Raw genomic sequence first — 27,680 nt, 5'->3', positions numbered from 1 at the left:
AGGAGCCCGTAGGGGCCCGAGCCCTTGGGACTTAGGAGCTGCAGTGAGAAGTAGAGACAAAAGTCCAGTAACAGGCCGGAAGCCTACCAGGAAAGTCTGAGAGTCACAGGAGAAAGGCCCGAAATGGATTGCGACCCGGGTAGCCTGGTTAAAGAGCTGGCAGGCTGGAGAGTAGTACGAGGCAAACCGGGGTCTAGGCGGGCAGCGGGCAGAGACGTAGTCAGAGGCAAACCGGAGTCTTGGCGGGCAGCAGGCAGAAGCGTAGTCAGAGGCAAACCGGAGTCTTGGCGGGCAGGCAGGCAGAAGCATAGTCAGAGGCAAACCGGAGTCTTGGCGGGCAGGCAGGCAGGAGCGTAGTCAGAGGCAAACCGGAGTCGTGGCGGGCAGGCAGGCAGAAGCGTAGTCAGAGGCAAACCGGAGTCTTGGCGGGCAGGCAGGCAGAAGCGTAGTCAGAGGCAAACCGGGGTCTTCAGAACGCGGAGAGACGATCAGGAAGGGCAACTGGCAACAACTAAGCAATTGGGAACCTCGTTGCAAGGCGCTTGAGTAACGGCTGGGCGCCGGTTATATTGGGAGCTGGGCGTGAGCTCATCAGAGTAGGCGGAGCCGAGCTTCCGGGAGCAGGACGCTCAAGACGGGCGTCCTTGCGCGCACGCGAAGCCGGTGAAGGACGAGTCAGCAATGGCGTTCACCACGTGGAAGATGGGCGAGCAGGGAGAGCTCCGGCACCTGGGCCATGCGGGAACCTGCGGTTGCTGGCGCGGAGGTAGGCAGTTCTGAGCCCGATCAGAGGGGAAGCGGTCGGAACCGCCACAGTACCCCCCCCCCCCTTTACGGCCCCTCTTAAGTGGACCAGGTTTATCCGGATGCTCCAGATGAAATTGGCGGAGAAGGGACTTGTCCAGGATGTTCCGGCTGGGTTCCCAAGTGTTATTCTCGGCACCGCAACCCTCCCAGGCGAGGAGATACTCCCATCTGCGATTGTGGAATCGTACGTCGAGTACCTCGCGTACTTGGAACGTGGGATCCTCGGCGACAGGGGTAGTTGAAGGATCCGGAGGCTTGCGATGATAACGGGAGAGAACCAGAGGTTTCAACAGCGAGACGTGGAAGACGTCATGGATCCGGAGTGAGGATGGCAACCTCAATCGGTAGGACACGAGACCTACTCGCTCTGCAATCCGGAAGGGACCACAGAATCTGGGGGCGAAGCGTCTCGAGGGAAGCCGAAGATGAATATTCTTCGTGCTCAACCATACCCGGTCTCCTGGCAAGTACGTGGGTGCCGGGCGTCGGTGGCGGTCAGCTGTGCGCTTGGCAGCGGCAGCTGCGCGATTTAGCTTGTCCTGAGTAGTTTGCTAGAGAGTCTGTAGTTGTTGTGCCGTCATCTGGGCGGCTGGGGAGACACTGGACACATGACTGGGAAGTGGAGGCCTAAGTTGCTTCCCATAAACCACCTGGAAGGGAGAGAGTCCAGTGGCAGCATGGACCTGATTGTTGTAGGCGAACTCAGCCCAAGGCAGAAGCTCAGTCCAATTATCCTGTCTTTCATTAATGAAAGCCCGTAGGAAGGTCTTTAGAGAGCGGTTCATCCTCTCAGACTGACCATTGCTTTGGGGGTGAAACGCGGTGGAAAAACTGAGTTGTACCTTGAAACACTTGCAGAGGGCCCTCCAGTATCGTGCGGTGAATTGGGGCCCACGATCCGAAACAATGTCCACAGGAAGTCCATGTATATGAAAAATATGTTGGGCAAACAAGAGGGCCAATTCTGGTGCTGATGGTAGCTTTGGCAATGGGACGAAATGTGCCATCTTTGAGAAACGGTCGACCGTGACCCAAATGACCATCTTCCCCTGGGATAAGGGCAGGTCGACCATAAAGTCCGTGGCCAAGTGGGTCCATGGTTCTGCAGGCACCGGGAGCGGCTGTAACAGGCCACAGGGGGGGCCCGAACTGGGTTTTTGTTGAGCACATGTGGGGCATGAACTCACATAGGTGCGTACATCCTGTCGCAAGTTGGCCACCAGTAGAACCGGTTGAGGAGCTCCAAGGTCCGTTCTCGTCCGGAATGTCCTCCCGTGAGGGAGTCATGGGCCCAACATAGGACCTGTAGCCGATCTCGCCGGGGAACTACAGTCCTATCTTGGGATAGGACCGTTAATGCGGAGTGGAGAACCTTACCGGGATCTAGGATGTATTGAGGAGGATCCATCTCTTCCTCTGCCATGGAGGTCCTGGACAGGGCGTCAGCTCGTAGGTTCTTCGCTGCCGGGCGATACTGAACGGTAAAATCAAATCGGCTGAAGAACATGGACCATCGGGCTTGGCGGGGGTTCAATCATTGAGCTTGGGATAGAAATTCCAGGTTCTTGTGATCTGTGAATACAGTAATGGGGTGTATTGCACCCTTGAGCCATTGCCTCCACTCTTCCAAGGCAAGCTTGATTGCCAGGAGTTCCTTGTCCCCAATCGAATAATTCGCCTCAGCCGGGGAGAATTTCTTGGAGAAGTAGGAGCAGGGCAGTAGTTGTCCAGAGGAGGAGTGTTGGCTGAGGACTGCCCCTACGGCCACACTGGAGGCGTCGACCTCCACGATGAAGGGTTTAGCTGGATCAGGGTGACGAAGGCAAGTATCCACCAGGAACGCCTCTTTTAGGTCCGAGAATGCCTTCACAGCGGCGTCAGGCCAGTTCCTAGGGTCAGCTCCCTTACGGGTTAAGGTGGTGAGAGGAGCGACTCGGTGAGAGTAGCGAGGAATAAAATGTCTATAAAAGTTGGCGAACCCTAGAAACCGGCCTCGAGGCTGGGGCCACTTGGTTATGGCCGAGACTTTCTCAGGGTCCATCCTAAAGCCAGTGGAGGAGATAATGTATCCTAAGAAGGGCAGTGACTCGGCTTCGAAGATATTTTTCTAGCTTGGCATAGAGGTGGTTATCTTGGAGAGCTTGCAGAACTTGTCGGACGTGTTGGCGATGAGACTCCAGATCCTTGGAGAAGATGAGTACATCATCCAAGTACACTATCACGTGGGAGTGTAGCATTTCACGTAGGACCTCGTTCATGAGGTTTTGGAAGACGGCCGGCGCATTGCAGAGTCCGAAGGGCATTACCAGATACTCGTAATGCCCATCTCTTGTGTTGCCTACAATCTCGTCCGTATCCCCAGGCCGGATACGGACGAGATTGTAGGCCCCTCGGAGATCTAGTTTGGTGAAAATGCGTGCCCCCTGCAGGTGGTCCAGAAGCTCAGGGATCAGAGGCAAAGGGTAGCGATCACGCTTAGTTCTGGCATTCAACCCACGATAGTCAATACAGGGGCGGAGTGAGCCGTCCTTCTTAGCCACAAAGAAGAAGCCCGCTCCTGCGGGGGAATGAGACGGTCGAATGAAGCCTTTGGCCAGGTTCTCGGTAACATATTGAGACATGGCTGTGGTCTCTGGTAAGGACAGCGGATACACTCGGCCTTGAGGAGGCGTGGTGCCCGGTAGTAGATCAATGGGACAATCGAAAGGCCGGTGCTGCGGAAGAATCTCTGACATTTCTTTGGAGAAGACGTTAGCAAAGGCCTGGTATGGTTCTGGCAGGAGGAGCGAGGAACAGAGTTGTATTGGCCTCCTGGGACGAGGAACCTGTAGGCAATGAGTGAAGCAGTGGGGGCTCCACTGGGTGAGCTGGAAGGTGTCCCATTGGATGACTGGTGAATGGCACCGTAACCAGGGCAGGCCCAGGACCAGGGGGTGTACCGCCCGTTCGAGGATTAGGAGAGAGATCTCCTCAGAGTGAAGCAGTCCGGTCTGGAGGGTCAGAGGACCGGTGCAGCGGGTAACGGTCCCTGGGAGCAAGGTGCCACGAATGGAAGAAATGCGCAGAGGTGGAAGCTGGGGTTGCGTGGGAAGTAGAAGTTGGTCAACCAGGTCGGCGACGATGAAGTTGCCCTCTGCCCCAGAGTCTATAAAGGCGCAAGTCTGAAGTTCCCCACCGGGATATTTGAGAGTCACTGGAAGGGTGCAATGAGGAGCTGAGCCTGCAAAGCCTAGGAGTAGCTCCTCATGATGACCTAGGCTCGGTCGTTTCCCGGACGTTCAGAGCAATTGGCGAGAAAATGACCCTTGCCCCCATAGTAGAGGCACAGGCCCAAGGAGCGGCGTCTCTTTCTCTCCTCAGGGGTCAGGGGAGACCTCCCCAGCTGCATGGGTTCTCCGGGCGTGGCGGAAGCAGATGGTGCCCTGGGGCTTGGAAGCCGTGCGGAACTAGGAGTTGGTGGTGGTGTTCTGCGAACGGAGCGATTCTCCTTATCTCTCTGCTGTAGACGACAATCCACCCTCCCAGCAATATCAATCAGGTCATTGAGGTCATCCGGGAGATCTCGGCCTGCGAGCTCGTCCTTGATACGGCTAGCTAGGCCCTCCAGAAAGATCCCCCTCAGGCAATCGTCCCGCCAGCCAACCTCCATGGCCAATGTTCAAAAGTCTATCATAAAATCGGCCACGGAGCAAGTCCCCTGCCTAAGGTGCAAGAGCTCCAAGGTAGCCGTGGTCTGGCGTGCGGGATCGTCAAAGGCAAGGCGGAAGTTCAGTACAAACTCTTGAAGGTTCTGCAACAAGGGATCCTGACGCTCCCACATGGGCGAAGTCCAGTCCAGTGCCCTGCCATCCAGCAAGGAAAAGATGTAGGCCACCTTGACTGCATCTGAAGGGAACTGTGCGGGCAGAAGGGTGAAGCGTACATAGCACTGGTTCAAGAAGCCTCGATATGTCTTGATGTCCCCTGCATAACATGTTGGGGCAGGTAATTGGGTTGTCGAGACCGAGCTGGATACTGAAGCAGGAGGCGGAGCTGGAAGTAGGACCGAGGGAGCGGTGTCCAAGCGGCCAAGCAGTTGCTCTACAGTGGCGGCCAAGGTATCAATGCACTGTTGCTGCTGCTGGATGCGTTGTGCCATCCCCGGGATGACCTGGAGCCCTGGATTCTCCGCCGAGTCCATGGCCTTGCAAACTGTTCTGGTTTAGACAGGTCGGAAGGCAGGAGGTGGACCCTTGGGCCGGCCTACCAATGGCTGGGCAGGCCGGGAGGCGGAGACAGTAGCAGGCTAGGTTTCACCCGGAGCCCGGGACCCCCCCGGGAGGAGCCCGTAGGGGCCCGAGCCCTTGGGACTTAGGAGCTGCAGTGAGAAGTAGAGACAAAAGTCCAGTAACAGGCCGGAAGCCTACCAGGAAAGTCTGAGAGTCACAGAAGAAAGGCCCGAAATGGATTGCGACCCGGGTAGCCTGGTTAAAGGGCTGGCAGGCTGGAGAGTAGTACAAGGCAAGCCGGGGTTTAGGCGGGCAGAGGGCAGAGACGTAGTCAGAGGCAAACCGGGGTCTTGGCGGGCAGCAGGCAGAAGCGTAGTCAGAGGCAAACCGGAGTCTTGGCGGGCAGCAGGCAGAAGCGTAGTCAGAGGCAAACCGGAGTCTTGGTGGGCAGGCAGGCAGAAGCGTAGTCAGAGGCAAACCGGAGTCTTGGCGGGCAGGCAGGCAGAAGCGTAGTCAGAGGCAAACCGGGGTCTTCAGAACGCGGAGAGACGATCAGGAAGCGCAACTGGCAACAACTAAGCAGTTGGGAACCTCGTTGCAAGGCGCTTGAGTAACGGCTGGGCGCCGGTTATATTGGGAACTGGGCGTGAGCTCATCAGAGTAGGCGGAGCTGGGCTTCCGGGAGCAGGACGCTCAAGACAGGCGTCCTTGCGCGCGCGCGCGCGAGGCCGGTGAAGGACGAGTCAGCAATGGCGTCCACCATGTGGAAGATGGGCGAGCAGGGAGAGCTTCGGCACCTGGGCCATGCGGGAACCTGCGGTTGCTGGCGTGGAGGTAGGCAGTTCTGAGCCCGATCAGAGGGGAAGCGGTCAGAACCGCAACACTACCACCCAGGAAAAGATCTAGGCATCATAGTGGATAATACTTTAAAATCGTCAGCTCAGTGTGCTGTAGCAGTGAAAAAAGCAAATACAATGTTAAGAATTATTAGGAAGGGAATGGTTAATAGAACGGAAAATGTCATAATGCCTCTGTATCGCTCCATGGTGAGACCGCACCTTGAATACTGTGTACAATTCTGGTCACCACATCTGAAAAAAGATATAGTTGCGATGGAGAAGGTACAGAGAAGGGCAACCAAAATGATAAAGGGGATGGAACAGCTCCCCTATGAGGAAAGGCTGAAGAGGTTAGGACTGTTCAGCTTGGAGAAGAGACGGCTGAGGGGGGATATGATAAGGTCTTTAAGATCATGAGAGGTCTTGAACGAGTAGATGTGACTCGGTTATTTACACTTTCGAATAATAGAAGTACTAGGGGGCATTCCATGAAGTTAGCAAGTAGTACATTTAAGACTAATCGGATTTTCAGAAGGCGTTTGACAAAGTTCCTCATGAGAGGCTTCTAGGAAAAGTAAAAAGTCATGGGATAGGTGGCGATGTCCTTTCGTGGATTGCAAACTGGCTAAAAGACAGGAAACAGAGAGTAGGATTAAATGGGCAATTTTCTCAGTGGAAGGGAGTGGACAGTGGAGTACCTCAGGGTTCTGTGTTGGGACCCTTACTATTCAATATATTTATAAATGATCTGGAAAGAAATACGACGAGTGAGATAATCAAATTTGCAGATGACACAAAATTGTGCAGAGTAGTTAAATCACAAGCAGATTGTGATAAATTGCAGGAAGACCTTGTGAGACTGGAAAATTGGGCATCCAAATGGCAGATGAAATTTAATGTGGATAAGTGCAAGGTGATGCATATAGGGAAAAATAACCCATGCTATAATTACACGATGTTGGGTTCCATATTAGGTGCTACAACCCAAGAAAGAGATCTAGGTGTCATAGTGGATAACACATTGAAATCGTCGGTTCAGTGTGCTGCGGCAGTCAAAAAAGCAAACAGAATGTTGGGAATTATTAGAAAAGGAATGATGAATAAAACGGAAAATGTCATAATGCCTCTGTATCGCTCCATGGTGAGACCGACCTTGAATACTGTGTACAATTCTGGTCGCCGCATCTCAAAAAAGATATAATTGCGATGGAGAAGGTACAGAGAAGGGCTACCAAAATGATAAGGGGAATGGAACAACTCCCCTATGAGGAAAGACTAAAGAGGTTAGGACTTTTCAGCTTGGAGAAGAGACGACTGAGGGGGGATATGATAGAGGTGTTTAAAATCATGAGAGGTCTAGAACGGGTAGATGTGAATCGGTTATTTACTCTTTCGGATAGTAGAAGGACTAGGGGGACACTCCATGAAGTTAGCATGGGGCACATTTAAAACTAATCGGAGAAAGTTCTTTTTACTCAACGCACAATTAAACTCTGGAATTTGTTGCCAGAGAATGTGGTTCGTGCAGTTAGTATAGCTGTGTTTAAAAAAGGATTGGATAAGTTCTTGGAGGAGAAGTCCATTACCTGCTATTAAGTTCACTTAGAGAATAGCCACTGCCATTAGCAATGGTTACATGGAATAGACTTAGTTTTTGGGTACTTGCCAGGTTCTTATGGCCTGGATTGGCCACTGTTGGAAACAGGATGCTGGGCTTGATGGACCCTTGGTCTGACCCAGTATGGCATTTTCTTATGTTCTTATTCTTTTTCACTCAACGCACAATAAAGCTCTGGAATTTGTTGCCAGAGGATGTGGTTAGTGGAGTTAGTGTAGCTGGGTTCAAAAAAGGTTTGGATAAATTCTTGGAGGAGAAGTCCATTAATGGCTATTAATCAATTTTACTTAGGGAATAGCCACTGCTATTAATTGAATCAGTAGCATGGGATCTTCTTAGTGTTTGGGTAATTGCCTGGTTCTTATGGGATGGTCTTGGCCTCTGTTGGAAACAGGATGCTGGGCTTGATGGACCCTTGGTCTGACCCAGCATGGCAATTTCTTATGTTCTTATGTTCTTAATGTATCACAATCCGCTTGTGATTTAACTACTCTGAATAATTTTGTATCATCTGCAAATTTGATAACCTCACTTGTCGTATTCCTTTCCAGATCATTTATATATATATTGAAAAGCACCATCCAAGTACAGATCCCTGAGGCACTCCACTGTTTACCCTTTTCCACTGAGAAAATTGACCATTTAATCCTACTCTCTGTTTCCTGTCTTTTAACCAGTTTGTAATCCACGAAAGGACATCACCTCCTATCCCATGACTTTTTAGTTTTCGTAGAAGCCTCTCATGAGGGACTTTGTAAAACGCCTTCTGAAAATCCAAATACACTATATCTACCGGTTCACCTTTATCCACATGTTTATTAACCCCTTCAAAAAAATGAAGCAGATTTGTTAGGTAAGATTTCCCTTGGGTAAATCCATGTTGACTGTGTTCCAGCTATTGCTGGCAGCGGCAGCATGGGATCTTCTTAATGTTTGGGTACTTGCCAGGTTCCTATGGCCTGGATTGGCCACTATTGGAAACAGGATGCTGGGCTTGATGGACCCTTGGTCTGACCCAGTATGGCAATTTCATATGTTCTTATATAAACGGGAGAGAAGAAACCTACTCGACAGCAACCCCAGCAAAAACTGAGGTAACCGTTGACAGACTCTTACTGCCCAGAAATCCTGCCAAAAACAAAACAAGGTGCCTGACAAATCATCAGGCACTGGCAATATTCAAATTTCATTGCCACAGCAACCCTACCACCCCGCAGCACCCCCCTCCCTCCCCGTCCCCCTCAGAACAAAGCCCTAGGGAACGCTTGCCCGCCACCACGTTAAAGGCGGCAGGTTGGACAAGCTCCCCAGCCTTACAAATGCTTTTATTAAAGGTAAATCTGGTGGTTAGATGTGAAGGGTAAAATATAAATATTTAATCCTCCTGTAACCTGTAGTAAACATCTTAGCGCTGTGCGTCCCCCTAGATGACAGCTAGAATGTGTTTTGTTTTGGTTAGAGTTAGGAGATGTTTACCTTATTGTGCTTACCTTTTTTTGTTACCTGTTTGTTTCATTATTGTAAATGAATAAAATGAAATAAAATTTAAATTGAAAAACAAAGACTAGTATAGTATGACAGAGGATCTGCTTCTTATATTACTCTTCACAGTACACTGTTTGCTAAAGACCCAGCGCAGTGGAATAACATTCTTGAAAGCAACTTTACACCTTTTGAATGGTAAACAGCCTTTATTTAGCTTGTTCTTTCTTTCCATACCATAGGTGGGAAGCATGCTGAAAACCCCTAAATTACCCATCTGGCTGTGCAACATCAATGGAGCATACAGTGTCCTTTTCAACACAAACAGGTTGCTTTTGTCGGACTGGAAAGTGGAACATCTTTTTGATCTTTATTTCTACATTGGACAGAAATCTCAGAACAAAGCAGTCCGTCTTACAATCGGTAGGTACTTCAGATTACAGAAAATCTGTGCTTTGATGATGCCTGCAGCGCTTAACATCAATGGGTGACTGTTTAGCATATGCAAATAAAAATCCACTGTGAAGAAGGGGGGATCACGGGATACGGGAGGCAAAGAGCTGAGCTCATGCTGTACAGGCATGAATTAGGGGACAACACTCCCCAAATACAGCGATCTCTGCTAGGAGCTCTGAGGGGGCCTGTGTAGGAGACCCAAACCTTAACAAAGTCGTCTAAAAGATTCAAGCAGTGACCGATAACTCTCAGGCTGATACAGTAAGGACGCGTAAGAAAGAGTGCGGCAGTGCCGGGCGCACCCTCGTTTGCCGCACGCACAGTTTGGATCACATATGGCTCAATACTGTATTCAAATGAGACGCAAATGCAAACCGGGTCCAAAGCGCGTCCATGAAGAGGTAGGCGTGCGCAATCCATTTTACTGTATAGAGCGGTATAGAGCCACCTATACAGTATCCTCGGTGCGCTGGTACCTGTCATTTCAAATGTCATTCCACCAGGAAAGTGGATGGTCCTCCTACAGACCCACTAGCCTTGAGCGCCGGCAGCAGCAATCCCCAGCAGCTGGCGATCGGCGGCAGGGAGCGCAACAAAGCACCTGTGCGCGCAGTTCCGAATTTCCCCCTCCTTCGGACGGGCAAGAGAGAGATGAAATTTCACGGGCAAACTTTCCTCCAGCCCCCGCTCACCTGCCCTGGCCGCGGCCACGCAAGCCCCCAGCAGCAGCAGCGGAAGGGCGTCCATGGGTGCCGGTCTCCCGTGCGGGCTCGCTGACAGCTCCAAAGCAGCCCCGGTCCTCTCTCCCCTCCTCCCGAGGCGCAACACCGCGGCTCCCCTGCCTCCCAGGGGCAGCCGGCGATGAGAGCGGCTTCAGCAGCCCGGGGCGGATTGGGCGCTCCCCATGCGATGCGGCTTCCAACAGCCCCCGCCGGCGAAGGTGCATGAACGCACGCCTGTACGCCCGCACGGGAGACCGGCACCCATGGACGCCCTTCTGCTGCTGCTGCTGGGGGCTTGCGTGGCCGCGGCCAGGGCAGGTGAGCGGGGGCTGGGGGAAAGTTTGCCCGTGAAATTTCGTCTCTCTCTTGCCCGTCTGAAGGAGGCGGAAAATCGGAGCTGCGCGCATAGGTGCTTTGTTGCGCTCCCTGCCGCCGATCGCTGGCTGCTGGGGCTTGCCTGACGCTTGTCAAGCTGGCAATCCCCGATGCCCAAGCGTAATACAGAAATGATTTTCAACCTGCGCCTTGCTTTATTTTTTTGTAATAATTTTTCCCCCTTGTGCGAGAAGCATTTTTTTCTGTGGATTGGGTTGGTTTGGGACTGGGCGGCTAAGTTCACCACACTAACGTCAGGGTAAGCGGTAAATTTGCAGGTTAAAGACGCGGCAAAATAGCTGGTTACAAAGGCGATAATCTGGGCGCATGTTACTGTATCGGAGGGAATAGCTAATTCAATCATTAACATATCATATACATGCCACGGGCGGAAAGGGATATGCGTCGATTTCAAGAAGCGGTAAGGACGGGTAAAACCGGATACTGAATCGCGGGTTGGACTTACGCGGCCAAATTGTGCGTACAAAGCGGGTTAGAAACAGGGTAACTGCGGCCACACTTTACTGTATCGGCCTGTCTGTTGGAGTCACAGTATTCAAAGCATTGCACACTGTAAACAGACATAACTTTTAAGATAAAATATTCTTCTGTCAAAATAGATTTAGAGAACATTCCCCTTTTTCTAAAAAAAACCAGATGCTGTATATGCACGGAACCCTTGGCTTTACTAGAAGCCAAGCGATTTCCATGGACACAAAAAGCATTTTGCCCACAGAACTTAGGGCTTTGAATATTGCCCCACCCATCTGTAGGTAAAAGTATGCACATTGTTGAACAACGCACGTACTTTTATTTGCAGACTCTAGAAACATTCCCAGGGGCAGAGAGAGAGAGCGGAAGGAGGAGCACGCTGCTTCCTATCAGGGAAAACATTTGAATAGAATGTAGTTTTGTATTTCATGGGGCACGTTTAGATCAGGGGATGAAATGTACATACATAGATGTCATTTTCTTTTCCTCTATTTTTGTTTTGCATTTTTTAACCTTTGTGCCTGCTTTCCTGGCAAAAATGTATCCACATTATAAGCAGGTACTAATCACTGTACGTATGTTTTACTGCAGCAAAAATGTGTGTATAATTTTGCTTTGAAAACTGGTGCAATGCCCACAGGTAGAGAGCACCCTGCCTCCTAACTTTTAGGAAAAGACTTAAGACTTGGTTATTCAAGCAAGCTTTCCCAGACACAATTTAATGACACAATCCAAGGACACAATCCAAGGACTCCTCTAAAACATTCAGCCATTAATCATGCTATTTGCACATAACTTGTAATTTGACTTGTATATCGTTTAACCATTTATTCTTTCCTATTTCTTCCTCTTCACCAAGTTTTGCTACCCTTGTTAATTGTAACTGTACCTTCGGTCACCTCAGTTCTAGTTTGATGTATTTAATGCACTCCCGTTTCATGTAAACCAGCAAGATATGTTCTCATGATTGCCAGTATATAAAAACCTTAAATAAATAAAAAAAATAAAATAAAATAAAAAATGATCTTTCTCTCAATGTGGAAAGTTTGAAAATTGCCCCCTGAATGAGCTGCGTAGCATGCAAATGCATGCTAAGCATCTCATTAATATTCATATGTGGTTACTTATGTTTTTGTGTAAGCATCAGCAAGTTTACATGCTACCAATGTGATCGGCCCTTTTCCCCAAGTCCAAGAAGAATGGCCCTCCAGCCTCCCCCACCAACATTCACAGCAAGGGCCCGACATAGCCTGGAGGAGTCCCCTACCCCCAACTCCCATAACCTAACCCTTACAAAGTTGCCACACAAAGACTGGGGCAGAAGCAGTTAGACTTCTTCTTGTCCTTCCAATGCCAGTTTCCAAAATGACACAAGCTGATCTTTACTCCTTTGCCCTGCATGCTGGGGAGAAGGAGGTTTTCAGATCAGGTCATAGAGGGCTCTTCACTGGAAGGGAAAAGGGGAACAAGGAGAGTTAAGATTAGGCTATGGAGGACATTTCTTATTCATCGTGGGGATGGGGCTTGAGATCAGGGAATGACGGACCCTTCTTGCTGACTCGGGCAGGGAGGGGGGGTTGTTCTGGAGGTCTGTCAGGACAACCAAGCCCCTTGTTCTGTTACCACCACCATGATATCACCCATAGTTAAAACCCAATTTACTAAAGACTTTATGTCCCTTAGTACAGTGGTTCTCGACTCAGTTCTCAGAGCACACCTAGCCCATCAGGTTTCAGGATATTCACCATGAATATGCATGAGATAGATTTGCATACCTCATGCATATTCATTGTTGATGTCCTGAAAACCTGACTAGCTAGCTGTGTCCCAAGGACAGGGTTGAGAACCCCTATCTTAGTAAATCAAGAATTAAATCCTCAACAATGCCCATGTTAGAACTTGCCAGCTGATTTTAACACACTGTAGCAAATAGGCTCTTTAATGTTCATATTTAGTGATATATGGTACATGCATCAAGGAGATAACATTGCTGTAAATACACTGTCAATATAAATTAAATAAACTTTTGTTGCTTATTTATTTGTCATTTATATTCCACCATTTCAGGTGAGATCGCAGTGGAGTGCATAAATACACTGGGGCAGATATCTCAAAGATTTGTGCTGGGTTTGCCTAAGTACACAAATTGTTTCAGATTTATGAGTGGCCATCCCAATATTTTCCATGGGGAAATGCCCTAGTGCAATTCGTGCACTAGAGCAAACGTTTGCTATATCTCCCCCGTTGTAAAGGCTTAGCTATGCTGTCTATTTTACTTTTCTAGTGCAACCTTTTCTTGTTATTGCCTGGCATATTATGACCACATAGTCTAAAAAGCATGCACTCCTCTTTCAGACACCCATTCTCATTACTGGGAAGGGAGCCAGGAGGTGGATGAAAGTGATATTGAAAAACGATTTCCCTCAGTGGAGATGGCAATCCGAACCAAATGGGGAGGGGCAGCTATCAACTGGAATGGAACTGTTCCATTCTTTTGAACAGAACAAATGGAAAGTAATCGAGATGCAGCCATCACTATAGGCTGGCAGGAAAAAATAACATTTTACTGATTTTGATAAAAGATGTGTTTTTAATAATTGTGACTTAACTTTTTTATTTATGTATGATTAATGTTAATGTTTGACAAATGTTTTCCCAAACTTTGCTATCTTAACAGACTAAAGCTCAATCAATGGGATCCATTTAAATAATAAATGCACATTTGTTTCCTTAAATTCATGACTTAGCTGTGTCTTGCAGAACTTCAAACAAAACTCAACTTTGTTTAACATAAGAATTGGCATTTTGTTTGATAATGTATGCGTTCAAGAGCACACCCTATTTCATGTTTATTATTTGGGTATTGCTTTCCCTTTGCTCCTCTCCTAGCTCCTGTTCTTCACCAACACACATACTTATTCGAATAGAGGTAGATTTTAAAAGCTTTGCTCGCATAAAAATGGCAACATGTGTGCATATGCGGACCGCGCGCGAGCAAAGCAAATTTCAAGAAGCCGCAAAGTATTGCCGTACACACCTGTGCGCGCATCAAGGACAAGGGGGTGGGGAATGGGCGGGGCGTGGGCGGGAGGTGGGCGGGGCGTGGGCGTTCTGGGGCAGGTCCAAGACTTACGCGCGTAACTCTGAATTTTAAAAAAGCTGACCATGGTGCGCATCCGCGTGCTATCCACGTAACTTTACTGCTGGTCCTGATGAGGAGCATGTCTGGAGATCTCCAGTTTAAGGTCTTTCAGCACAGTGTGAAGGTTCGGGGTCAAGTGGGGGGCTTACAGGATGAAGAACCAGAGGGGTCTTGAAGACCTCAGCATCAACTGGACAAACTGGTGGACCAATCTGAAAAACTGGTTTTTCCCTCATACGAGCATGTTTTAAAATCCACCTGCAAACACGTGTAAAAGCCGCTAAAGCCCTAGCGGAAATACGTGCAGGACATTTACTTGAGCTGACTCTAAAGATTACACACACACATACATGCAGCAGGGGGATTTTAAATGATATGCGCGTACTTGTGCACACAATATAAAACTGCAGCGTATCTCCACTCGCACGACAATACACACATGTTCCCTTTTTTTTTTTTTTTAATTTTTAAATTTTTTTTTGTGTTTTGTTTTTTTATTTATATTTTATTAAGCCACTTGAACATGCTCTCATAACACATTACATATGTCAAAATTCCATAACTGTATTTCAGGTGATCTAATAAACAACATATTTGGCTATGTGCATTTATTTTCTTTTACCTCCATCCCCCTACCCCCCCACCCTCCCTTCCCATAGTCCAGGAAAATAGATATCTAATGGTCCAGAAAAACGAGATACAAAAATTCAATAAGTCCATATGATGTTGTAAGCACCTGAGAAAGACATTGGGGAAAGAGGCTCCTCCCACAGCTTCTCAAGTGGTAAAGATATAAATCACAGTTATTATATCCCATATCTACTTGTCAGACTGGGCGTGTCTCCACTTGTCATAGTCTCTCCATTGCTGTGTATGCTTTTTGAGTGTACTACGCCAGATAGCGGTTAATTTACTGAGATACCAAACCTTATTTATTCTATGAAGTACTTGGGCGCGAGTAGGCGCCTCTCTCTTTCTCCACATTGCCGCAATCTCTGCTCTGCTCACTTGGATAATCTGTTGTATCGGATATATATTTTGTCCAGTGAGTGCGGAAGGGAAAATATTTAGCAGGAACAGTTTCGGTTCATTAGGGATAAACACCTGCATGATATCCAAGATGAGATCCCGAATCATAGACCAATAATCCTGCAGAACCGCACATTGCCACCAAATATGCAAGAATGTACCTTGAGCACTACAACCTCTCCAACACTGATCTGAATGGGAGGGATAGAATTTATGCATTTTCTCCGGTGTCAGATACCAGCGGTACAAGCACTCTTATAGTTATGTTCTATGATCGAGGCCGAAATTGACCCCTTTCTAATGGCAGTGTAGTATTGAAGCCAATGTGGTGTCATAGCCTCCCCCCAAATCCTGTTCCCACTGAACTTTATGATAAGGTGGGGTATGCAAATCCTTGTTGAGCAGGATATAAATCTTAGAGATTGCTCTTTTAGGTTATCAGCATGATCACAGTAACCTTCAAATAGCGTTTTGCCTCTAGCCAGTTCTAACCTTACAGCTTTCTGCGGGACATAATGCCTTAATTGTAAGTAAAAGAAATGGTCAGTCATAGGAAACCCGTATTGATCCATAAGTTGCGAAAATTCTTTAGGGTTCCCTTGCTGCCATACATGCTCCAGACATTTACATCCTGCACCTTCCCACCTTCCAGCTAGTATCTTACTTATCCCAGGAAGAAATTATTTGTTGGAAAGATAGGGGATTTAAAAAATAATCTCCTATCTCCGATAATCTCACCCTTCCACCTATCCCAGGTCGACAGAGTGTGGATAATGGTGGGTGCCAGTCCATGATACGTGGGTCTAGAGGATGGTGGAAGCCACATTATGGAATGTAGTGGTATGCCCCCTATTAAGTCTCGCTCTAATTTTACCCATCGTTTGTGAGGGCCTTCCACATGCCAGTCTATAAGAAATCGTAATTGTGCTGCAAGATAATAATATAATAAACAGGGGACTCCCATTCCCCCTTTGTCTCTAGGCTGCATTAACACTTTCCCACTGACTCGGGGTGGCCTCCATTTCCACAGGAACCAAAATAGTTGCCTCTGCCAAGTGCGTAAAGCTGTCTGGGGAACTGCAATGGGGAGCGTTTGAAATAAATAACCAAGTCTTGGCAATACATTCATTTTGATGGTGGCTATCTTGCCCATCCAGGAGAGCTCTAGTCTTTCCCACTTCTGCAGATCGGCATTTATAGTTTTCCAAATGGGGACATAGTTTAACTCAAATAAATCTCCAACGTTTGCGCCTAAACAGACTCCCAGATATTTGATCGATTGCTTAACTAATTTGAAGGGGAAAGCCTGTTGTATTGTTTTTACTCCTTCAGGGTTAAGTGAGATATTGAGGAATTCAGATTTCTCCATATTGAGTTTATACCCTGATACCCTGCTAAACTGATTGAGGGCCTGCACTAAATGAGGGAAAGATTCTATGGGATTAACCACTGTGAATAAAACATCTGCAAAGAGTGAGAGTTTATATTCTTGATCTCCTATTTTAATGCCCTGAATGCCCCCCATACTTCTAATAGTAGTAGCAAGCGGTTCAAGGTATAGAGCGAATAGAAGAGGGGAGAGGGGGCAGCCCTGTCGTGTCCCTCTTTCAATCGAGAAAGCTGGCGAGTAGCCCCCATTCACCTTAATACAAGCATTGGGCCGGGAGTACAGTTTTCGTATCCAGGTCAAAAAATTTCCTCCTAACCCCATCTTCATTAATACAGCAAATAAATAATCCCAATGTACTAGATCAAACGCCTTTTCTGCATCTATGGTCAGCAGGATAGCCGGCTGTTTTGTAGACTGCGCATACCATATTAAGTCAATCACCCTTCTAACATTATCCGCAGCAAGTCTACCCGGAACAAAACCCGTCTGATCTGGATGTATTATGGACGGGGCGATCGTGCCTAGGCGGGTAGCCAGAATTTTCGCTAGCAATTTTAAATCAAGATTAATGAGGGATATAGGTCTATACGATCCACATAATGTAACATCCCGTCCAGGCTTTGCGAGAATAGTTATCCCTGCCTTGTTAGCATATATACCTATTTCTCCCTCAAGCAGTAAGTTATTAAATGCTGCAGTTAATAAGGGAGCTATTATATCGCTTAAAGCTTTATAAAATCCGGCTGTATATCCGTCAACTCCCGGGGATTTCCCCCTTTTCAATCCCTGGATAGCCTTGACAACCTCCTCCTCTGCTATTGGTTTATTTAATAACGTTGGTGAGCCGGTTCGGCCTGCTGAAGTGATGTATGCTCTAAATATGCCTCGATATCCTCGTGAGAGATATCAGTTTGCTGAGAGTATAATTGCTGGTAAAATTGAATAAACCTCTGGCGTATTTTATCATTATCAGAGAGCATTTCTCCCGATTCTGATTTAATCTTTAAGATTTGATTCTGTGTTGCCCTAACTTTAAGTTTACGTGCCAGTAATCTCCCCGCTTTATTTCCTCCTTCAAAGAAATCTTGTTTGGCTCTATCCAACTGGTGTGCTATTTCCCCCAAAGAGATAGTTCGTAGTTCCTCTCTTAGACGTTCCAATTGGGTCGCCACTTCCGATACCCCCTGCCGTTTATGACGAATTTCCAATTTACTAAGTTGGACCATTATCTCGGTGCGTCTTTGGTTCCTAAGTTTCTGAACATATGATGCTCGTGCTATAAGTTTTCCCCTGGCAACTACTTTAAAACAGTCCCAGTTGGTATTGGCCGAGACCTCTCCAGTGTCATTTTCTTTTATATAAAACTCCATTTCCCTCTTAAATGCCATACAAAACTCCTGATCCTCAAGTAAGTTCTCGTTGAGACGCCAAAATCTGTCTCCTGACTGGATGCCCAACTTATGAAGGGTAAGTGATATCGTCGCATGATCCGACCACGTTATGTTCTGGATCTCGGCGTTTTTTGTTTTATTAGTCAGTTCCCTATCAACTAGGATGTAGTCTATCCTGGTATATGTCTTATGTGTCTTAGAATAGAAAGTGTAGTTACGCTCAGAGGGGTGATGTAGTCGCCACACATCAATTAACCTCCAGTCACTCATCAGAACTCTCAGACCTTTTCTGTGACGTTTAGAATAGTTCCCACCACCCCAACTCGCATCTAGGAAGGGGTATCTAGTTAGATTAAAGTCTCCCCCTATTATCAAGGATCCCTCCACCCATTGCTTTAATGTTTGGGATAATTGTTCAAAGAATGGTCCTTGTCCTGTATTGGGGGCGTAAACATTCACCACTGTGTAGAGCTCCTTACCAAGTCTAAACTTAACTATTATATATCGGCCTTCCATGTCCCGCCCTATGGACACTAAATCTACTGTTACGTCCTTGGAAAACAATATCCCCACTCCCCCATATTTGTGACCTGCAGTTGCAGCTGAGTAGTATTGCAGAGGAAAATTCGGTGACATCATTAATTTCTCATATTTCTTCCTGAGGTGAGTCTCTTGACAAAATACAATATGTGCTTTTTCACGTACTGCATCTTGTAACAGTTGTTTTCTTTTAGCAAAGGAGTTTAACCCCTTAACATTCCAGGACAATATGCGTAAATCACTCATCATACTTAACATGTTCAGGCTTATCTACCTGCTTCCCTTCCTTTCCACCCCCCAGTTCCCTCAGTGACCGCCCCATTCCTCTACCCCACGCTCCGGTATGAACAGCCCACTCTATCGCTCTGGAGTAAACAACCAGAATATGAAGTATTCCTGGACCTTGACCCAGCCCTGTTCCCTCCCTTCCCCCCCCCCCCCCCTGTCACCTTCCTCCCTCCCCTTCCCATCCATCTCCTCTCCCATCTGTGGAGGACTAACATCACTCATGACCCGACGGATCCTGAGAGTGTCCTCCCCTCCTCTTATCTCAAAGTATTGAAAATAACAACAAACCAACTCTAATATAAGTTAACTATACAAGTAACCCAACCAGAAACAGTATAATGAAGCACATATACAAGAGAACAGTATTTCGAACAGGTGTCTCCCTTAGAAGTGAACAGGTGAATCTACCAGATACCCAACTTCAATATTTAAACATGCTAAGTGGAATAACCCCCGTCCTTGTTGTCTCACGGCACATCATCTCTGGAAGGTCGCTGCTCCTCCGATTGTCTTCTGAGACGCTTTCCACCATATTGAACCCTCTGCCATCTCTGCGTCGCTCCTTCAGGAATACCCTGACGTTGTGGAATGTCATTGTCTCGCTGCTGTTTCCAAAGGCCCGCAGCTTTCAATATTTGAATTGCCTCCTCCACCAACTTCACTCGGGAGGTAACGCCTTGTTTAGTAAACAACAAACCGAAGGGAAACAACCACTTATAGCGGAAGTTGCCCTCCCTCAACCGCTGCAGCACTTCACGAAATTTGCGCCTTTTCCGAATCGTGATGGGGGAGAGGTCCTGGAAAACATCCACTTTGTTACCTTGCCATTGAAAATCATCCTGCTGCCTGGCTTGTAGCAGAATCTGCTCTTTTTGAGCATATTCATGAAAACAGACCACGATATCACGCGCCATGTTTCCCCTGGGTTTATTGAGCGCTCTGTGTGCCCTGTCAAGTTTGATTTCTGGACTTTTTTCACCCAGGGAGACAGACTGCAGCAGCTGCGCACATATTTCCTGTATTATTTTAGTGCAGTTCTTGTATTCGTCTCCTTCTGGGATACCCCTGAATCTTAAGTTGCCCCTTCTGGAGTGATTCTCCAAATCCTCTAGCCATGAGGATTGATCCTCTGCCCCCTGTCTAAGCTGAGTCAGTTCTTTTTGCAGGTTAGAGATGTCTGAGCTCTGCTCCTCTACTTGCTTTTCCACGGAGTCGACCCGTTCTCCCATCCCTGCAAAGTCCCGCCTGAGCTCGTCTGCAGTCAATTTAAATTCTGTTTGAAGTTTTCCCATACCTTCCTTCATTTCGCCGAACCAGCGTTTAAAATCGGCTCTCGTGATTTCAGGCTCCATTCCCGACTTCACTGCCGTTTCGCTGTCTGAATTCATAGCTGGCGACGCAGGCTCAGCATTATTTTCTAGCTCCTCGTGGTCCGCCATATTGTCGCTGAGAAGCTCTGCCGCCGCTGTAAAGGAAAACTTTTTCAAGTCCGGGATTTTCTTTCGCGCAGCCATCTGATCTCTTTGCCTAACTAATTCGCAGTGTTTCGCTCGGTTTTTATAGTTTGTTGAGCTGGATGGTAATAGATTTAGCTTCAGTGAGGAGGGAGCGTCAAACTCAGGCAGCCATCTAGTCGGATGACGTCACTTCCTCCCACATGTTCCCTTTTTTATGTTTACTCGATGTACCTTGAACTCTGAAGTACACCAGAGCAAAACAGATGATTCTGTAAATTTTCTGAATAAAATACAATGAACCTTAGATACATGATTAAAGAAGTGGGATAAGGAAAACAGTTACTTCACGTATTAAATGGTACATTCTGATCATTAAAAAGCAAAGCACAAGAATCTAATAACAGCATGCGCTCCTTTTAAAATTAGCTGGTTATTTCTTCCAGTTCTGAGAGGTTAGGATTGATCAGTTTCTAAGTCAGCTCTTCCTGGAATGACAGTGAGAAGTATTCCCACAGAGGAAGACGGGAGCACAGAATGAAACTCCCTTTGTCTGAATTCTGAATAACTGGCTGGGAACTGGGCCAGGCCAATGAAAGTGAGTGTAATGACAGAGCTGGGTAGCCAAAAGCTATTAATAAAGAATGCAAATATTTTTACAAGAATATTCTAACACACATTTTCATAGTGAAGTTGGATTTCTCAGGCCACTACTATTCTAGTACTGTGAAAGTTACACAGCAATAAAGCTCAGAGCACAAAGCAAAACTCTATGGCAATAACACCTAGGAATGTAAATAGAATCAAGAAAAATGAATAGGGGTCTACTACAATATATCAAATTCAAAACTAACTTTTGAAGATTAACATCAAGGTGACTGAAAAATGAGATAAGGAAATGGGTTTATATTTCAAGTGGTCTACATCAGTGACAGGAAAGGGAAAATGTCCTCCGTTCTCATCTGTATGCTCTGTTTCTTGGAGGGAGTGGGGGATTTGCATTAACAAAATATAATTATCATGACAAAAGAGCATTCTCATTCTAATGATTTCTCTTTAAATGTTCCACAGCAAATTAAATAACAAATATCCTTTTTTAATAAGCTTGCAGTTTTCAGGAATTTTCATTTTGCAAGGCTCAGTGTCCAACCCTGTAAGGCACCTGAAATAAAGCAGAGGGCCCCCGAGGAGCGGGTACCCAGGTTAGTAGTTACCCCGAAGGGCAGAGAGAAAGCTTCCAGCAGCAGCAAGGAAGCAGCAGAGTAGCGTAGACAGGAACGGAGCGAATCTGGAATCAAGTCCTTGCTAACTCAACGAGCTAGCAAAATAGAAGATGTCATATACCCGGATGGCGTGACGTCAGTAAAGGGGAACGCCCCCAAGGTTCGCCCAAGTGTTGCATAAAGATGTGGGTTTCACGCGCGCACCCTAGTAGGTACCTGGGAGGAGCATGGCGGGAGGCAGCACCATAGCCGTTCCGGGGACGCCGAAGAGGTCGGCTTGTAGACATGGCAGTAGCCATCTTTCCTAGGTAAGCGGGAGGAGCTGTGAAAAAGGTGAGGTAAATGGGGCGAAGCCGTCAAGCACCGACAGATACAACAGTACCCCCCTTCAAAGGGCATCCACGCTGTTTCCTACCAGGTCTTGGTTTTTAAGGATGCAATCTATAGAAGTCTTGTAGCATCTCTTTATCCAGTATATTGGCCAATGGAATCCAAGAATTCTCTTCAGGTCCATAGCCTTCCCATGATAGAAGATATTCCCATAGTCTGCCTCTTTTTCTCACATCGAGAATAGCATCTACTTTATATTCATAAGAACATAAGAACATGCCATGCTGGGTCAGACCAAGGGTCCATCAAGCCCAGCATCCTGTTTCCAACAGAGGCCAAAACCAGGCCACAAGAACCTGGCAATTACCCAAACACTAAGAAGATCCCATGCTACTGATGCAATTAATAGCAGTGGCTATTCCCTAAGTAAACCTGATTAATAGCCATTAATGGACTTCTCCTCCAAGAACTTATCCAAACCTTTTTTGAACCCAGCTACACTAACCACATCCTCTGGCAACAAATTCCAGAGCTTTATTGTGCGTTGAGTGAAAAAGAATTTTCTCCAATTAGTCTTAAATGTGTTACTTGCTAACTTCATGGAATGCCCCCTAGTCCTTCTATTATTCGAAAGTTTAAATAACCGAGTCACATCTACTCATTCAAGACCTCTCATGATCTTAAAGATCTCTATCATAGCCCCCCTCAGCCGTCTCTTCTCCAAGCTGTACAGTCCTAACTCTTCAGCCTTTCCTCATAGGGTGTTATGCCTTCCGACAGCGGTAAGCCGCAGCCGGGACCGGCCACTCACCGGGGCGTTAGACTGCATCACTCGCGGTAATCACCGGCGCTGGCATCTTGGTCCTGCGGCGTTCCTGCTTCTGCCCCAAAATGGCCGCGGCGTCAGCAGCTCTCCGACTCGCGTCTGACTCCGCCCCCTGCTGGTTCCTCTAAGAGCCGCGCGCCCGCGACTCAAGAATTCTTAAAGGAGCCACTACAGGAAATTGAGTGGCTCCTTCCTGCAAGCTCCAGCTGGGTGAGAGTATTTAAGGCAAGGTCTGCACCTCAGACCTTGCCTTAAATTGTTCCTGTGCTTGGTTCCTGTTCTTCCGTGATCGACTCCTGGACTGGCTTTGGTGTGTTTCGCTGGCTCTTGACCCTTGGATCGGCTGTGGTGTGTTCTCTGGATCTCGACCCCTGGACCGGCTGAGGTGTGTTCTCTGGCTCTCGACTCCTGGACCGGCTGCGGAGTTTTCCGAGATCCTGCTTGTTTTGGACTGCTCGAATTCTTCTAATTCTCACGACCTGTTGGAGGCGCCAGCTATCTGGACTACACGACCGGCAGGAGGCACCTGCATCCAGATCTTCTTCCTCTTCGGCGTAAGACCTTGATTTGGCCTCGCCTTCCAGCGTCCGAACATCAGTTCATCGCTGGACCAAGGGTTCACATTCCGAATCACAACATAGGGGAGCTGTTCCATCCCCTTTATCATTTTGGTTGCCTTTCTCTGTACCTTCTCCATCGCAACTATATCTTTTTTTAAATACGGCGACCAGAATTGTACACAGTATTCAAGGTGCGGTCTCACCATGGAGTGATACAGAGGCATTATGACATTTTCCGTTCTATTAACCATTCCCTTCCTAATAATTCTTAACATTCTATTTGCTTTTTTGACTGCTGAAGAACACTGAGCCGATGATTTTAAAGTATTATCCACTATGATGCCTAGATCTTTTTCCTGGGTGGTAGCTCCTAATATGCAACCTAACATCGTGTAACTACAGCAAGGGTTATTTTTCCCTATATGCAACACCTTGCACTTGTCCACATTAAATTTCATCTGCCATTCAATGTCTTCTTCTGCATCTGTTGGTGTAGCTTCTGGTGTCTTGTTGGAGAACTCACTAAGAATCAATGGCTTCAATAGACGTGGAATGCGTTGTGGATCTTCAATGTAGATGGTAGAGATGTGAATTGGAACTGGAATCGGTTCGGATTCCGGTTCCGATTCACATGTGGGTTTTTTTCCATCGGGCCCGATCGCGTTTTGTTTATTGGCTGCGCCCCAGCCGATAAACAAAAAAACCTACCCGACCCTTTAAAAGTAACCTCTTAGCTTCCCTCACCCTCCCGACCCCCCCAAAAACTTTTTACAGGTACCTGGTGGTCCAGTGGGGGTCCCGGGAGTGATCTCCTGCTATCTCCCGCTCTGGGCCGTCCTCCCGCTCTCGGGCCGTCAGCTGCCACTAATCAAATTGGCGCCGATGGTCCTTTGCCCTTACCATGTGACAGGGTATCCATGCCATTGGCCGGATCCTGTCACATGGAGGAGCACTGGATGGCTGGCGCCATCTTGTGCTCCTACCATGTGGCAGGGGCTGAACAATGGCACCGGTCGCCCCTGTGACATAGTAAGGGCAAAGGCTATCGGTGCCATTTTGAATACTGGCAGCTGATGGTCCGAGTGCAGGAGGTCACTCCCGGACCCCTGCTGGACTTTTGGCAAGTCTTGTGGGGGTCAGGTGGGTCCCCCAAGACTTGCCAAAAGCCCCTGTGGTCCAGCGGGGGTCCGGGAGCGATCTCCTGCACTTGGGCCATCGGCTGCCATTAATCAAAATGGCGCCGATAGCCTTTGCCCTTACTATGTCACAGGGGCTACCGGTGCCATTGGTCAGCCCCTGTCACATGGTAGGAGCACAAGATGGCGACCATCTAGTGCTCCTACCATGTGACAGGATCCGGCCAATGGCACGGATACCCTGTCACATGGTAAGGGCAAAGGGCCATCGGCGCCATTTTGATTAGTGGCAGCCGACGGCCCAGGAGCCGGAGGATGGCCGGGAGCGGGAGATCGCTCCCGGGACCCCCACTGGACCACCAGGTACCTGTAAAAAGGTTTTGGGGGGGGTCGGGACAGTAGGGGAAGCTAAAGGGTTACTTTTAAAGGGTCCGGGTGGGTTTAGGGGTTATTTTTGTGTGCCATTTTTCCCGCCCTCCCCCAAAATGATAAGGGAACCCCCACGATCAATGTCGTGGGGTTTTCCTATCATTTTAGGGGAGCCCCCGATTTCTGACGATTTTGAAAATATCGACGATATTTTCAATCGTCCGAAGCCCAATTCACATCCCTAGTAGATGGTAGCTTCTGACTATAAGTGAGATTGCCTAGTCATCGGAGAATAGGAAATGGTCCAACGAAGTGAGGAGCGAAGCAAGCTGAGGGAAGTTTAAGTCTCAAGTGCTTAGTGGATAGCCAGACTTTATCACCAGGCTGAAATGCTGGAGCCTTGCAGTGGTGAACATCGTATCCCTTTTTAGCTCGAAGTCCTGCTTTAAGAAGCATCTCTTTTGTCTGAGTCCATACTTGTTGAATATCTTTGGCAGTAGATTGAGCTGCCAGGGACAACACTGATAATAGAAGTGGCATTGGTAGTTGTCCGTAAACCACTTTGAATGGTGTTGATCCAGTGGATGTTGCTGGATGAGAATTGATGGCAACTTCTGCCCATGGCAACAGTTCATGCCAATCATTCTGGCGAGTGTTCACGTAGGCACGAATGAACTGCTTGAGTGTCCTGTTCATTCTCTCTGTTTGCCCATTAGATTGTGGATGGTATGCTGAGGTGAAGTCAAGAGAAATATCAAATTTCTTGCATAGTGCCTTCCAGAACTTAGCTGTGAATTGGGCTCCTCGATCCGACACTATGTGCTTAGGCAGGTCGTGGAGGCGGAAGATGTGTGTGATGAATAGCTTGGCGAGTTCCATTGCGGTGGGTAAGCCAGGGAAAGCCACAAAGCGAGCCATCTTTGAGAACAGGTCAACAGTTACCCAAATCGTGTTGTTTCCTCCAAAAGATGGTAAGTCTTAGAGATGTAAATCAGAACTGGAATCGGTTCGGATTCCGGTTCCGATTCACATGTGGGGTTTTCTTCATCGGGCCCGATCGTGGTTTTATCGGCTGCACCCAAGCCGATAAACAAAAAACCCACCCTGACCCTTTAAAACTAATCCCTTTGCTTCCCCCACCCTCCCAACCCCCCCCAAAAACATTTTACAGGTACCTAGTGGTCCAGTGGGGGTCCCGGGAGCGATCTCCCACTCTTGGGCCGTCGGCTGCCACTAATCAAAATGGCGCCGATGGCCTTTGCCCTTACCATGTGACAGGGTATCTGTGCCATTGGCCGGCCCCTGTCACATGGAGGGAGCACTGGATGGCCGGCGCCATCTTTAAAAATGGCGCTGGTCCGCCTCCATCCTGTCTCTATCCCTTTTGAGATAAGGGATCCAGAAATGAATGCAATACTCCAAATGAGGCCTTATCAAGGACCTGTATAAGGGGATTATCACCTCATTTTTCTTACTGGTTATTCCTCTCTCTATACAACCCAGCATTCTTCTGGCTTTAGCTATCACCTTATCACATTGCTTCACCATCTTCAGATCGCCAGATACTATCACTCCAAGATCCCACTCTTGGTCCAAGCACATCAGTCTTTCACCCCCCATCATATACAGTTCTTTTGGATTACCGCACCCCAAATGCTCTTAGGGAAGATAAGGCCATTGCAGAAAGACTAAATGAATTCTTTGCTTCCGTATTTACTAATGAGGATGTTGGGGAGATACCAGTTCTGGAGATGGTTTTCAGAGGTGATGAGTCAGACGAACTGAATGAAATCACTGTGAACCTGGAAGATGCAGTAGGCCAGATTGACAAACTAAAGAGTAGCAAATCACCTGGACCGGATGTTATCCATCCTAGGGTACTGAAGGAACTAAAACATGACATTTCTGATCTATTAGTTAAAATTTGTAACCTATCATTAAAATCATCCATTGTACCTGAAGACTGGAGGGTGGCCAATGTAACCCCAATATTTAAAAAAGGCTCCAGGAGTGATCCGGGTAACTATAGACCAGTGAGCCTGACTTTAGTGCCGGGAAAAATAGTGGAAACTATTCTCAATATCAAAATCGTAGAGCATATAGAAAGACATGGTTTAATGGAACACAGTCAACATGGATTTACCCAAGGGAAGTCATGGCTAACAAATCTGCTTCATTTTTTTGAAGGGGTTAATAAACATGTGGATAAAGGTGAACTGGTAGATGTAGTGTATTTGGATTTTCAGAAGGCGTTTCACAAAGTCCCTCATGAGAGGCTTCTAAGAAAACTAAAAAGTCATGGGATAGGAGGCGATGTCTTTTCATGGATTACAAACTGGGTTAAAAGACAGGAAACAGAGAGTAGGATAAAATGGTCAATTTTCTCAGTGGAAAAGGGTAAACAGCGGAGTGTCTCAGGGATCTGTACTTGGACCGGTGCTTTTCAACATATATATATATATAAATGATCTGGAAAGGAATATGAAGAGTGAGGTTTTCAAATTTGCAGATGATACAAAATTATTCAGAGTAGTTAAATCACAAGCGGATTGTGATACATTACAGGAAGACCTTGCAAGACTGGAAGATTGGGCATCCAAATGGCAGATGAAATTTAATGTGGACAAGTGCAAGGTGTTGCATATAGGGAAAAATAACCCTTGCTGTAGTTACATGATGTTAGGTTCCATATTAGGAGCTACCACCCAGGAAAAAGATCTAGGCATCATAGTGGATAATACTTTAAAATCGTCAGCTCAGTGTGCTGTAGCAGTCAAAAAAGCAAACAGAATGTATAAAACGGAAAATGTCATAATGCCTCTGTATCACTCCATGGTGAGATCGCACCTTGAATACTGTATACAATTCTGATCGCCGCATCTGAAAAAAGATATAGTTGCGATGAAATAGGTACAGAGAAGGGCAACCAAAATGATAAAGAGGATGGAACAGCTTCCCTATGAGGAAAGGCTGAAGAGGTTAGGGCTGTTCAGCTTGTAGAAG

The 27,680-nt window shown here is 47.3% G+C and overlaps 1 protein-coding gene across 1 annotated transcript in view; it reads left to right on the top strand.

Moving 5' to 3' along the window:
• Nucleotides 1–13,734, top strand: part of MINDY4B (MINDY family member 4B) — a 171,113-nt gene extending 157,379 nt beyond the window's left edge. The window contains exons 14-15 of the mRNA XM_029617353.1: nt 9,197–9,377; nt 13,355–13,734. Coding sequence (XP_029473213.1) covers nt 9,197–9,377; nt 13,355–13,497 — 324 coding nt within the window. The 3' untranslated portion in view covers nt 13,498–13,734. The remainder of the gene's footprint in view (nt 1–9,196; nt 9,378–13,354) is intronic.
• The last annotated feature ends 13,946 nt before the right edge of the window (nt 13,735–27,680 follow it).

Source organism: Rhinatrema bivittatum, chromosome 9 (genome assembly GCF_901001135.1).
Source record: "Rhinatrema bivittatum chromosome 9, aRhiBiv1.1, whole genome shotgun sequence".
In the NCBI taxonomy this organism is placed as follows: Eukaryota; Metazoa; Chordata; class Amphibia; order Gymnophiona; family Rhinatrematidae; genus Rhinatrema; species Rhinatrema bivittatum.
This window is presented reverse-complemented; position numbering and strand designations above follow the sequence as displayed.